At 40.5% G+C, this 14,709-nt stretch overlaps 1 protein-coding gene across 2 annotated transcripts in view; it reads left to right on the top strand.

Annotated features, from left to right (window-relative positions):
- APP (amyloid beta precursor protein) overlaps nt 1-14,709 on the top strand; it is a 194,194-nt gene that overhangs the window by 60,957 nt on the left and 118,528 nt on the right. For both annotated transcript variants that reach the window (XM_019473070.1, XM_009282925.2), the window contains exons 3-4: nt 9,325-9,437; nt 11,156-11,349. In XM_019473070.1, coding sequence (XP_019328615.1) covers nt 9,325-9,437; nt 11,156-11,349 — 307 coding nt within the window. The remainder of the gene's footprint in view (nt 1-9,324; nt 9,438-11,155; nt 11,350-14,709) is intronic.

The raw sequence follows: 14,709 nt of genomic DNA, 5'->3' as shown, positions 1-14,709 counted from the left end.
CCCCACACCCCCCCCCCCCCCCCCCTCGCCCCCCCCCCCCCCCCCCCCCCAATGACCCTGGGGCAAGGGCTCACAGGGGGCATCCTTCCCTTTATAACCTTTTTTCCCCTGTGCAGCGAAGAACAGGTGGCATCCTTCACTTTATAACCTTTTTTCCACTGTAAGCAGCTAGGCTTCAGACCCCAATGCATTCACCAGCCCTCCAGAGCAGCTGACCATGTCCTGTTACAGATTTATCAAACAGGACTACTGCGATGATGGAGTGAAAAGTGGATCTGAAAAGTCTGTTGGGGCTGCAGAGAAGAGAGGGGAAGGAAGCAATAAGCAATTAAGCACAGTGTGGGAGGAGGGGAATAGATGCCTGGGCAGCATCACATAGGAGCTGTGTGACTGAGGCAGGGTGGAGTCAAGCTATCCGGAGTGACATCTCTAGGCTTTATTATTCCTGCTGTTTCCTAACTCACCATTTCCAAGAAATTAGGCAGGATTATGTAATTGGGAGGGAGGGGGCTGTGTCTGCAACAAATACTCTCTCATTTGTGGCAGAAGCTTTGCGGATGTAATCGGTGCCCCTGAGGAATTGGGAGAGCAACTCAGTCCTAAAATTTTTCAGCTTCCTGAGTGGACTTCGCAGCCTGCTTTGGGGCCTGTTTCTCAGTAAATCATGTTTGAGATGCTGCATTTTGACTTTTGGTGCAGGGCAAGAAAGTTTGCTAGTATGAGTGGTTGGTGCCTAGAGAAAGCAAACTGCAGGGGAAACCCTTCAGATAGCCTTTTTGGCGTGACCTTTGCTGCTAGTCACACTGATAACAAGTTCTGGGAGGGTCTTTTTTGACTTCGTGGGCCTTTTTAGGAAGATGGGGCAGGAGGAGGAATCCCAGCACGTGACGTAACCCGTGATGTTGGGGTAATGGGCATTAGCACAGTTCTGTTATATTTCATTAATGAGCAAGAGAGGGACAGAAAAGGCATCTTACTGTACTCCCAGCAAGATTTTTCCTTGAAGATGGGAGAGACAATTGGAAAAAAGGAGAAAAGTAAATGAACTTAATGCTTCAATGAACTGTTGAGGCGCTGCAGACTTTTAAGGAATGTTTATATGCTTTGAAGATGCCAGAGTGTGTGATGATGTGTATTTGAATCTTTTTGCATGTAAACAGATGTATCCGTTATTGTCATGATGCATCAAATCTGAATGATGCTTGCATTCTGTCTGGAAAGTGAGACAATTTTATCAGAAAATGCAGTCAAGCAAAAAAGTAGCAAAGTGAGCAGAAACTCCATTTACGTCTGTGATCAAAGAGCTACAGAGGAAGGAGGAAGAAGGTTTGAGAATAATCCTTTTTTATGTATAGTATCTTATGAAAATGAAGACATAATAAACACTGAATTACTTACAGGTATAGTTCTTGGTATTACAGTTCATTATTTCATCTGGACAAATGTACTTTGATGGATTGTACCTAAAGGATTTTAGCCCTTTGACTCTAGAGTTTTGTGTGAGGTATTTAGACTTTCCAAAAATCACAGTAGAACAGGTGATAGATCAAGACTGGGACCCTTTGTTCTGGTACTTACATGGATATTTAGATGTCAGTGAGTTAATTACAGTGGGTTTTCTTTTACCTTGATCTTGTGTCCCTGGTATGGTCATATATTCTGTGCCATCGCAGTGTTTGTGAAAAGTAAACTAATTGTCATGATTTTTCAAAATTGTTGTAAGAGCATCAGGATACTAAGGTGTAGTACAGCTAGAATTACCAGTCAGTTTTTAATCTAATAGAAGAGCTTTGCTCATCTGAATTTGTTGCCTTTTGTAGCCTAATAAACGGATAAATGTTGCAAATAGGAAGGCGGTTTACTTGAGAGTTGTTGCATCAGGGTGTATTTGTTGCTATGTATGCTAAATAATACAACAATAAAACACTTTTTTAGTGTGTGTGTAGTACAGCTAGAATTACCAGTCAGTTTTTAATCTAATAGAAGAGCTTTGCTCATCTGAATTTGTTGCCTTTTGTAGCCTAATAAACGGATAAATGTTGCAAATAGGAAGGCGGTTTACTTGAGAGTTGTTGCATCAGGGTGTATTTGTTGCTATGTATGCTAAATAATACAACAATAAAACACTTTTTTAGTGTGTGTACTCTACCTTTTCAAGTTTGGTTGAAAGCAGGAATACAGAAGCATTCAAGGACTTCTTTGAAGCAGAAGCAATACTAAAGCAATAGGCACTTGCTTTGATGCCGTGAAAATGTCAGTTGGAGAATCACTGGCCTTACTTTTAGATGCTTAAAACATAGTGGATGGCTTTTCTCAAAAAATAATAATAGAAAAAAGCTATAGTTATAGGAAATAACTTCTTGGAACTTTATAAGATGAAAGGGGCGATAACAGAGGTGTGTTAATGGGGTCAGTGTTGGTTTTGTCCGAGCTGCTAGAAGACTGAAGAACTGCAGCTGTTCCCACCTCATGCCCCAGAGATGGCTGCGCAGGTTGTGCTGTCACTTATGCTCCTGCCCTTCAAATTTGGGTCTACATTGCTGTCCATCTGCCGTGCCGTGGGTTATCTGCCGTTACTGAAATTCGTGCCATAGGTTACAGATAGATAAAATGGTAGAGTGGGGACAGTTTTCTTACAGAGCTGTTTCGGGGGCAGTTTTATGGGCAGGAGTTAAGCCTGTTAGTCATCAGAAAAATACAGAAGGTCCAAGCTGCTGGGACACAGATGTCGTGTTTTATCAGTACCACCTTGCCTTTCTCTGGGCTGGTGAATGGGTTTTAGGAATGGGTGTCTAACTTTAGCATTTTGGACACGATTGAGTGAGGTGGTTTCGAGCTTTTACGGCTGGCAGGATGTGCAGTGCAGCACTCGGGCGCTCTGCCTCCCCGCTCGAGTCCCTGTGTGCAAGCTTCTTTCCAGCCTGCCCTTTGCTAGTGACTGCCTGGGGGGGTTCAGCGTTGTTCCACGCTGCTCTCAATGCTTACAAGTTACTGGGGGAGGAGATACAGTAGGGTGGTATTTGATACCCAACTGGGTACTGGTATTAATATTGGTAGTCCTTCACAGGTAACGGTGTAGGTGGAAATTATTTTTAACGTGGCCTTTTATGTACTTCCTAAACATTGCTTCTTTTTAACTTCCATTTAAAATTAAATTTGAAATTGGAAAAATCTACAAATCCCTTGTTTGCTGTAGGTTGTTAAAATCCTTTAAACTAGACTGAAGATACTTAACAGTCCGGCCGAACGTGACTCGTGCCCAAGTTCAGAGGAGAGCTACGCTGTGGGCTGGGGTAGGAATCCCTCCCCAGGGGCTGGGCACGGCAGCAAACCCTCCTTCAAACCAGGTTTGACAGACACAGCCTCACCGTCTTCATCTGCAGATACCAAGTCTAAAATCTTCTAGTACTCTGTGACTGGTTCAGTGTGTTGCTAGATAATTGTGCTTGCATTTCATTTTTCAGCAAGATGGGTTAGTATCTAGCTGCTTTGCATCTTCTCTGCTTTTCTGGACTTAGGAAGAAAAGAAAAAGCATGTTCAATAAAGTGTTGTTTCTCTGCATATCAGTAGATGCCAGTGTGTTTAGCTTGCACTCTGATACAGATTGCAGCTGACCTTTAATTAGCAACCTGTACATAAGAGATAACATCATGCATGAAGACTTACATAAACATCACCCTTAATAAAAGCACCTAAAGTTACGTGGCTGCTTAAATAAATGAAATAATATATGTTTAATGGACTATGTAATAAATAAATGTGCCTGGGTAGGCACAAGAGCTAGCAGAGGTGGTGTGGGGAGCTGAGCTGTTGTGCCTGGGGAGCAGGGCAGAGCAAAGCCCCATGGCAGCGGGACTGGGAAAGGCGCAGGGTTGCTCTGCTCCTTGCTGTGCTGTGCCAAGGGTGCGGTGGCTCGAGATAATCTATGCGAAGTCACAGAGAAGAGACACGTTTCTCTGAATGTTCTCAAATACGTATGGCACAAGCACTTGAGCTTGCAAATTCATTTTAGCAAGGCCTTGTTCTCACCAGTGACATGGAAAATGAAGCCTTGAGTCCTAGAGCCTCAGTATGCGTGCTACCTCCTCATGCAAAATTTAGCACAGGCTTTGTTTCAAAGTACTCCTTTGAACATAATTTGAACATGCTTATTTTTTGGTCAGGATCCTAACCATCTGCAACCATCTGCTGGCAGGTGTTTGGTATTGTCATGGATTTTGTTTTATTACCTTTATCATCTTATCTTTGCTCTCTTTTTGTGCAATGTTGGATGGATCCTCACATCCCATCTGTTTTATGCAGTGGATGGAAAATCTGCTGATCAGGACTGTGTCTCCCACAGGGTATAGTATTTTCACTTTGAATTACTTTGCCCTGATATCATATCTGCCATTTAAACAGATAGGGCAGTCATCTTCTTAAAGGTGTGCCTGCTTGCTGAGCCTTTTTCTTCCTAGAGAAGATTTAAATGAGTGTGTGATCAGATGCCTTCACTATAATTCTTTTGTTAGAGGTTGAGTTTTAATGCTCTTCATAGTCTTTGCTGGGTTGAAAAATGAAGTTTCTGAACCAGAACTTCTGGTCTTACAGCACAAAATCTGTTGTTGTTCCAAGAGTATTTTTCAGAGAACAGGATGTGCTTGAGTGAAGTAAGATTATTTGAGAGAAGTAAGATTATTTAATAGTAAAATGTGGTGTCATAATCTCGTGCAAAACTGTCTTTGAAAAATGTGAACTGCTACCCTGTTGTGATATACTAGGATGGGGCAGTATGAGGAAATACGCTACAAACGTAATGGAGATTGGGCATCAGGAAAGGGATTACTGACACTAGGAAAGAACTTGAGATTTGTAAAATGAAATTAAACTGTGACTTACTACGTTGACACAGTCCATGTTCCAGTGATGTGCAGACAGTGGGTACAGCAACTTAAATGTTGCTGTTAGAAGACAGGTTTGAGTAATGAACGAGCAACTTACTTTCGAAAGGGCAAGCAGCAGATTGTCGGCCTTCAGCTAAATGAAGGCACAGGGTGGGTTTTTCTAACATGGTAATGTGATCTCTGCCCAGAATTCCCCTTCGGGGCTGTTTTCTCCAGACTGGTCAGAAACCCACAAGCCAGAGGGATCTGTTTTTGTCCAGCCCTTCCCTGCAAGAGTCAGTAAGCAGCTACTGGAAAACAAGTAACTGTTATACTTGTGTGTTGGATCACTTGAGGGAGTTTAGTGATTTATGAGCTCACCAAAAGACAAATTGTGCCATCGTGGTTCATTATTAGAGTATCTCAGCAGAGCACAGATGTGCAGCTAGCTGTAATCAAAACACAAGAGACGCAGAAGGCGGCAGAAAAATACAGGAAAAAAGTGATAAATATAAGCCTGACAGAGGTAGCGCTGGTGGTGGTAATAATACCAACCCTTCGTTGGTTCAGACTCGATATAAATTTTGCAAACCATTCTGTCCATGGTGTGGTAATGATTTAGCCATTACTTGCCGCCAGCGGGGAAGGTGGTGCGGGAGGTGGGTAAGGTGCTGGCAGGGCCAGGGAGGCTTTTAAGGCAGTGCTGCTGCCTGGGGAAATGTGCATCCGACTTGAGCTTCGCAGGCAGGGTGTCAAGGACAGCCCGGTGCGGTGCAAGTTGGTATGTTGCTGTATTGGAAGGAAAATAATTTTGCAGTTGAATTATGTGTTATGATCCCAGCACTTGGCAGTGGAAATTACAACCAGTGCTGGGCTGGGATGCTTCATCAGTCAAAAAAATGTGCTGATCCACAACTGCCTGAGTCATGGCTTGTACTGGCAAACAGAAGAAGTGTTACAATTTTTCCTTATTTTTAGAGCCCATACAGATAGGCCCTCTCTCTCAGGAGGCACAGGATTGCTCTCCCTTCACACATGCTTATTTTCCCTATGTAGTCTGTGGGTTACTTGTTCAAAAAAAGCAAAGAATCCCCAGTGTCTTATGATTCAGCAGCACTGAAGGTTAAATGTGTACTGGAGTGATACAGGTAGAAGCTTGTCCACAAGTCAAATGTGTTTGAAGTCCTTTCTGATGGATTTGTGTTTCTATTAGACTAGCCCAGGCAAGATAAATGGTGCAGTTGTCATCTGAACTCAGTTTAGTTCATCAAACTGCCACTTGAACATTAATTTATTGAACAAAACAAAACAAAAAACAAACACAACAAAAATTAAAAAAGTTCAAAGCTTTGCATTTAAACTTCAGTAATAATTATAATAAAATGAATGAAAAAAGTTTCCAGAGTGTGAGCTCTATGTGTGTAAATAAGGGCAGAATTAAATCTTACTTGTAATAAAAAAATGGAATTGAAGGCAATAGGAATCACATGCAAAGTTGTGAATGATTGCTACTGCTCAGATTTTCACAACTCTAAATTTATTATAATTCTGTATAATGAAGGAGTGTTACATTAAGCAACCATCCTTCTCCTCATCTCCTTCTTTCCTTCTGAAAACCAGAGGGGGCTTGTTCCAATGAATTGTTTATTTCTGTGAAATTCAGCAACTGATTGCAAAATGGAGCCTCACTTGAAATGAGAATTTTGTTTACCATGAGGATGCTGTTACCTTATTTTGAAGGAATCTAACTTTATAAAGCAGATGCACATTATGTGTATAGAAGTCAAATCTAATATCATACTTTCAGTTATATCGAAATGTCTAACATTTCTTTAGTATTTTGATACATGTTGGTTGATATAATCAGACATTGTGTTGAGCAGAACTTTTGACGTATAGCTTTCCGTTTTATAATTGGTACATCAGTATTTGTTACTTTCACTGAAATGATGTAAGCTTATTTTTTTGAGGAATGAGGTATAATACCATTAATTGCCTTCTAACTTTGCACACACAATATTCTGACAACATTACGGGGTGTTAGGGTGGATGGAATAGCTTCATGCAGGGGTTGTTGGAAGTCAGATAGATGACACAGGGTTGCATGTGTGATTGTGTGCACAGCTTCTGAAATCATAGAATCATAGAATCATTGAGGTTGGAAAAGACCTCTAAGATCATCGAGTCCAACCAGCAACCCAGCACCACCACCCACTAAACCATGTCCCTAAGCGCCTCATCTACACGTCTTTTAAATACCTCCAGGGATGGGGACTCAACCACTTCCCTGGGCAGCCTGTTCCAATGTTTAACCACTCTTTCAGTAAAGAAATTTTTCCTTACATCCAATCTAAAATTCCCCTGACGCAACTTGAGGCCATTTCCTCTCGTCCTATCACTTGTTACTTCGGAGAAAAGACCAACACCCACCTCGCTACAACCTCCTTTCAGGTAGTTGTAGAGAGCGATGAGGTCTCCCCTCAGCCTCCTTTTCTCCAGGCTAAACAACCCCAGTTCCCTCAGCCGCTCCTCGTGTGATCTAGTTCGCTGGAGTAAAATACACTCCAGGATTTTTTTTTTTGTTTGGTTTTTTTTTTTTTGTTTTATAGAAACGTTTGCCATAAAGACAGCTCTGAATGTTTTGCATGCTTGAACAGCTAGCAAAATATAACTGCAGTTCTGTATGAAGTCATATGTCCTAGGAGAGCGAAGTCGACACACTTTGGGAGTCTTCAGCAAAACAGCGGTGTGCTTGCTTAGTGCTCAGGTACTTGGCTAAATTGAAGCATTAGTAATTACTTATGTACTGAGTGACTTTGGGTATGTGGCAGGATGGTCCCCTACAAAGGCAAGTACAGCTAAAAACAAGGTGCAAATTTATTCAAATTTCAGCGCAAGATTTGGGTGTGATACCCCTGGGAGTAGAGACTTTGTTAAACAGAAGCTGCAGATTTTGTATTTTGGGTTACGAAAAAGTGTTTTAACTCATTACTTTTGCAAGTTTATTTTGGACACTTCTAGAAGGCATTTCTGTTAGTAATTTTCAGGCATTAGAGTATGTCACTGAAGGATAAAGATAATAAAATCCTTTTTTTCCTAGTAAACTAACTGACTGGCTTTTAAAGGCTTCAGATCAAAAGCACTGAAACATAGCAAGGAATTCCATGTGAAATACACGTCTTGGTGATTAGCAAAGGCATATCCATCTATTTGCTGAACTCTGCTTTCTGCCAATGCACTGGGTATTGATTATTTTTAAAACCGACTTTTTAATTGTACGCCTCAAGGGCCACTTCATCAGCTCCCTAAGATGATCCTCTACTGAACAGTAAACTTGTAGTCATCTCATTTTGATTAATTAACCTGTTATTACACCCATGCAGCCATTGGGCCACCTTGGTTCATTCATTTAACACACACAGGCTGTAGTTTTTTGGAGGTTACAGGCAAATGTGCTTCAGGGAGCTGATGATTTATGCCAGCTGAGTCGTGCTTTCACAATCCAATGTCTGTTCAGTATATCGACTTCTCGAAAGTACTCTGTAATTTTTCCTTAAAAAAAAAAAAAAATCTTTGAGGGGATTTGGGGTTATTTAATTGCAATGGCAGAATTGTACAGAATTACAGTGATTTTAGTCTAATAAATCATGTTACTTATCAGCTGAGTTTCTTATTCAGTAGTACAGAAGCTGTGAGCATTGTTTATTTCATTAGAGTGTACATTTCTGTCTTACTGCTGAGGACAGCACAATCTCTTTGGTCAGTTATGTCCTTGGTAAAGAGCCTTTTTTCCCCACTTCAATCTGAGCAGATACTCAGGTGATCCATGAATCATCTTGTTCCCTGGCTGATGAGCTCCACTTGCTCATCAACCTTCTGGGCTAACCTGAATTTGTCCGGCTGATGAAATGAGGTTGCAATAAAGAGGCTGCATCAACAAAAATAACTAAGTGGACTGTGTTGCTGTTAGTGCTGTAATTCAGTAGAAATACTCTCGAATTATTTGAAACAATGTGTTGGTGTCAGATTTGTTTTTTGTGGAAAAACTAAGTATTTCCAAACACTTCAAGCCTGCTCCCTACCGCTACTCAGATGCAAAATGTAATTGTCCCTCCCCATCCCTGCACTCCCCTTCCAGGAGCTGGATCCACCAACTCCCAACTTCTTGTTGCACCACACACGTCTTCAGTGGGTCCTGCAAGTTTCACACTGGGTATATGGAAGTTAGCATATTACGCTAAAGTTTTCGTGATCTGATACATCTCTGAGATCAAAGACAGGAGTTGCTTTCAAATGGAAAGTTTGAAAAAGGTGATAATGGAAGCACCATTTAGAAACTGTTCCATTCTCTGCAAACAGACCCTGCAACAGATTCACGAAAGCTGCCCTGCGCTTAGCTGAAGGTTTAAAAGGATGAAGTACTGGAAGCAAAATTAACGTTGTTTTTTGTTTTCCTTTCAGTGGGTGAGTTTGTAAGTGATGCCCTTCTGGTACCAGACAAGTGCAAGTTCCTTCACCAGGAAAGGATGGATGTGTGTGAAACTCACCTGCACTGGCATACTGTTGCTAAAGAGGTATATTAATCTGTCTTAAAATATCCTGCCTTCCTTCTTTAGAGCTGTATCACTCTTTTGAGGATGAGTTTAAATATAGCAGTGACAGGGAAAACAAAAAGCAGTACTTAGGAATGTTTGAGTGAATGGCTTTTTGTTCTACTTTATAAGGTAGGATAAAGGCAGGACCAGAGTCCTGCTGGATAGTTAACGTTGACCTTTGAACATTGACCCTGTTTCATAGCGCTGTTTTTTTTTCTTCCCCACATCCACTCACGCACCCACCATGTTTTCTGCCTCGTCCGGCTTCCTGTGTTAGTGCTGCTCTGGAACTAAAGATTGATCGCTAATGCCTGGGCTTTGCCTTTATCATTGTCCTCAGTGTGGATATTGGTATGCCAGGTGCTTCACAGAGGTCACAGGCCTCAAAGAATGCAGTATGTGAAATTCAGCAGAAAAGGGTAGGAGAGCTGATAAGACATAGGACCAGCCAAAGACATTTTGCAGTCAAGCACAGAGGTTTTACAACTTACCAGTTGTAAAAAACCGGTATTTATTTCTGAAAACAGAAATAAACCTAATGTTATAATTGCTAATGCGTTTTGGACATTTTTGTCCTTATGTAGAAAGGTTGTAGGATTGAAAACTGAGATGAGTTTCAGGAAGATTTCTGGCTGCTGTTTTGTTTGGAACCTCTGAGTTTCTATGTTATTCCACCTTCTGGAGATCAAAATTGAAATGTGCTTAGCAGCTTTTCAAATGTTCAGTTCTTGCTTGTATCATACTGTTGCCCCTCAAATGAAGCATTTACAGCACCAACCTTCATGCAGGTAAATTCTAGTCCATTTTAAGTACTTGCAAACTTGAAATGGCATAGTCTAGGAGAACATCATCACTGTGCATTATTGAACTATTTTCCTTTTTTCACCTGTCCTACATCACTATATCTTTCTGTCCTACATCACTATATCTTTAAGGTATAATTACGCATGACTGACTGTTTTCCAAACAAGGCTAGAAGGTGCTGTACTGGCGGAGGTGTCAGACCAGATTCAGTGTTGTTTCCAGTATATCAGATATTTTAAATGTGAATCTATCTTGCAATGATCTTTCTGTCCTACATCACTATTTTCACCTGTCCTACATCACTATATCTTTCTGTCCTACATCACTATATCTTTAAGGTATAATTACGCATGACTGACTGTTTTCCAAACAAGGCTAGAAGGTGCTGTACTGACGGAGGTGTCAGACCAGATTCAGTGTTGTTTCCAGTATATCAGCTATTTTAAATGTGAATCTATCTTGCAATGAACTCTTTAATAGCATTAATGCATCAGGATCAGGATTAACACATCAAATTATCATTCTGACTTGATTCAAGTCTTCTGTTTATGAGGCAGAGCCTGTGAGGATTTTAGGCAAGAGGATGTTGAGTCGTCAAGTATATGGGAGGAGACAAGTCTTTCTATACTGGCAAAGACTAAAGGGCAGGGGAAGGGACAGCTTGTCGCTTACAATGGTCATGTGGACACAGGTAGGGAGCTGCCTACAGTGCAGGTAGTAAATGTACATGTGACTGCTCTAAATCATGTTTCGAAATTCAGAGATTGTGCAGTTCGCCAGCTTCAATCTCCTAAGGCAGTACGCAGCCCCTTACATTTTCTCGAGGTCTGTGACATTTTTTTCTGGCTTCCTCCATGACAATATTGTTGCTGTTTTCTTTCTTTTTTCTGTAGTCCTGTAGTGAGAAGAGTATGAATCTGCACGACTATGGCATGCTGCTGCCCTGTGGAATCGACAAGTTCCGTGGTGTGGAGTTTGTTTGCTGCCCGTTAGCGGAGGAAAGCGACAATCTTGATTCAGCTGATGCTGAAGATGATGATTCAGATGTCTGGTGGGGAGGTGCAGATGCAGACTATGCAGATGGAAGGTAAGAGTGACTTTCTACCCTTCAACTTTTTATTATCATCTTATTAAAGATGCGAAAAATCTGTCTAAAAGACCTCAGTGTGGAAGAGACACTGTTCCATGTAAGTGAACTTGCAACTACAATGGTTGAAAACATCAGTGTTCTACACATTTATTCTTAACTTTCTACAGAAAAGCTTATTGTTAATACAGTTATTGTGCTTTTGATGCCTTCATCTTTTCTTCAGTGAGAAGTATTGCCATATTTATAACAAAAATGCTTAAATACATACTTTTTGACAACGAAATGATAAATACTGTACTCTTTAAGATGCTTCATATGCCATCTGGAGTACTGCAGCAGATACTCAGCCAACATAACCGTTGGAGGTTTTGAAATGTCTTCATTCATAATAGGCATTAGCTGTGTGCCATTATTACTATAAGAATATTTTTCTGCTGACAATTATTTTCTAAGTATGATCTAAAAGAAAATCTGTTTTAATATCTAGCCTTTGACAGATTCATTAATACGCTGCTGTTAAGTTGGAGTATGGAGGTTTCCTTTGCAAGACAGCAGTGGATGGGAAAATACCATGCTTGTCTTTACCTTTTAACATCCCCTGTGCACACAGGCTGATTTTGAGCCAAATATGGGTTATGGCTGTGTTGTAACTGAGTGGTCCGGTACTGTCAAAGCCTTCTCATATCGCTCTCTTGAGCATGTTAGACGGTCCGGTACTGTCAAAGCCTTCTCATATCACTCTCTTGAGCGTGTTAGCAGTTGTGAACAGAGTACAATGTTAAGTCCTTGCAACTGAATTCAAACAACTCTCTAAGATGGCTTTCTTCATAAAACTAAGATGTACATTCAAATTCTGTTTGTGCTCCCTAAACTTCCATCACTTTATACTGTGCTAATGCAGTGTTTCTACTTCTTAGGTGATGATACTGTATCTTTTATGAATAATATACAAAATCAAAAACTTGGGGCAGATTACAAGTGGTTACAAGGAGAACCCTGAAAATAAGTGGGAACCGAATGAAGTGAATAATGTGGAAAGTTAATAGTTCTGAATTGCGTTAAGTTTGGGTTTTTTGATAATCCAGATCGAAATAAGTTCAGGAACAGTGTAGAGATGAAGGACAGAGATTGAATTGCTGTAATTCGGTGCAAAGAGATGGCATTAAGGCAATGAAAAATCAGAAACCATGTCATGGTGGGCATCTAAATCTTTCCTGACAAACCATTAGTAAGTGTTGCAGGGAAGAGTTCTTTGTGAATAATGGAATAAGTTTAATTAAAATAAGTATTTCCCCACTGTAATTTCCAGTTTTCTCTCATAAACGGGACTGAATGGTCAGGGCTGTTTGCAAGAAGCCTGCGTCAAGCAACATTGCATCTTCTGCCTTGACACCTTCAGGCTTTTTTCTGACTTGGGCTTCCAACAGCTGTCAAAGTGTCACAATTTATAACCCTTTCAGTGGGATTTGTAAACCAGCCTTCGGACTGTTGCTGTGTCACTTCTGTATATTTTGCTTAGATTTTGATTGCAATATGTTCTCTTAGAATAAGACATGAGTACAGACCTTGTTCTAATTCAGACAAATTTGCTTTTTTTCATCATATATGTATATATACATAAAAACACACACAAGATAGATACATAGATCTATCTTATATATCTATTACCTGTCTTATCTATATATCTCATATTTATTATATATCCCTATATATAAAATACATAGATATAAACCTTTTCTTTCATATATCTGATCAAAGATTCCTAAAATATTTTGAATAAAAGAGCTCACAGGGGTATATATAGAGTAGTTTTGTTTGTAAGACGGATATCCCTTTTATTTCTCTTTTTCATGTTTGTCACTGAACATTTAATTTACTATTCTAGTCCATTTTGTTCCTCATAAAGCAGTTTAATATCTGAAGAGATGAGTTCAAGAATAACTTCATAAATTTTGTATCCTTTAGGAATTGGAGCTGTAATTGCATTTGAATCCATTTCTGAAGTTCCAAGCAAATACTGATTTTTTTTTTTTATTTTTTTATTCCCCCCTGCCCCCCATAGAAGTGCATGCAAAAGGAAACTGAAAGGATCCTTTTATGGGGTACTTGTACTTCAACTGCAGATGAAGAGCCAAGCAATTTGTAGTTCTTTTACACTGACTCACTCGTATTTCTTGCTGCCTCTTCAGCTTCCCAACTGCATTTAAACTGTGTGTACTGGAGCCAGGAATACTCTTGAAATTTAGTCATATTAAAAAAAAAAAAAATTAACTCATTTCTCATGCAGCAGTAGGTGGTAGTTCAAATCTTGTGTGTGTGTATATTCATACATATATGAGCATATGTTTGTGCGTATGTAAATATATATATATGCCCTAGTCTTAAGCTGATTGTGAGGGAGGAAGGAGGAGAAAGGAAGTGTAAAGTAGGGGGACACTTTCCTAATGCTAAATTCCCAATATTCTCTGCTATTAAAGCACCTCTGTTTGAAGCGCTTACTTAAATTTATGGTTTTTCACCTTACATGGGTGATCTTACACTGACAATGTTTGCTTCATCTTGAAGCCTTCCAAAGAGTTTAAAATCCCTTTGTTTGTGAGTACATTCTTGGTGTGACACTGCATGAAGGGAAGAGAAGGGGCTGGTAGCTCATGCACCAGCTAACGCCGACCCCACTGCTCAGCAGCTCTGAAGCAAAGCCCTCTGTCAGAGGTTTGGGTTCTTCGTGGAGCCCCTCTCTGGGCAGAGAGGGGGTATGCTATTAGCAAATTAGTTGGGCAAAGTATCCATCGAAGTATTTTCCTCACTCAGGAATCGTGATAGCTTTTACTTGGGTCAGATCAACTGAGCGCAAGTTGTTGGCGTCTTCCAGTTGACGGCTTTTAACGCACACAGGGTGCACTCCAAATCATGAGGCACGTGCTGTGTGTTTCAAGGGGGGGCACTCAGTCATTCTGGGGAATTACTGTGCTTGCTTTGCCGGTCGTTTTTGTGGCCGCTGCTACAAATGCTTTGTTCATGCAAAGATACGAAGATTAGAAGATGGGAGCTGGTCCTTTAGGAAAAGGATTTTGTTCCATTACTCTGCTGCAGGTTTGTGGCAGGAACTCCACAGCATTCCTCTTGCAGCAGTTACTGGGTTGACTTTTTTTACCCATTTCTACCCAGAAGTCACGATTTCTGGCTAAAATTAGTTGCCAACACCACATGAGTACTTCAGTAATTGCTCTTTCTTCTATATTTTTGTTAAGATCTGGGTTTGGGTCTGTTGTACAAATAGGGCCTTTTAGATGCTTTTGCCACGCATATATCAATATATTCAGTATTTAGAATCACCAAGTGGTCCAGCTAGAACAT

The sequence above is a fragment of the Aptenodytes forsteri genome, unplaced genomic scaffold (assembly GCF_000699145.1).
Source record: "Aptenodytes forsteri isolate BGI_AS27 unplaced genomic scaffold, ASM69914v1 Scaffold2, whole genome shotgun sequence".
In the NCBI taxonomy this organism is placed as follows: domain Eukaryota; kingdom Metazoa; phylum Chordata; class Aves; order Sphenisciformes; family Spheniscidae; genus Aptenodytes; species Aptenodytes forsteri.
The sequence above is the reverse complement of the archived record's forward strand: the minus strand, read 5'-3'. Positions and strand labels throughout refer to the sequence as shown.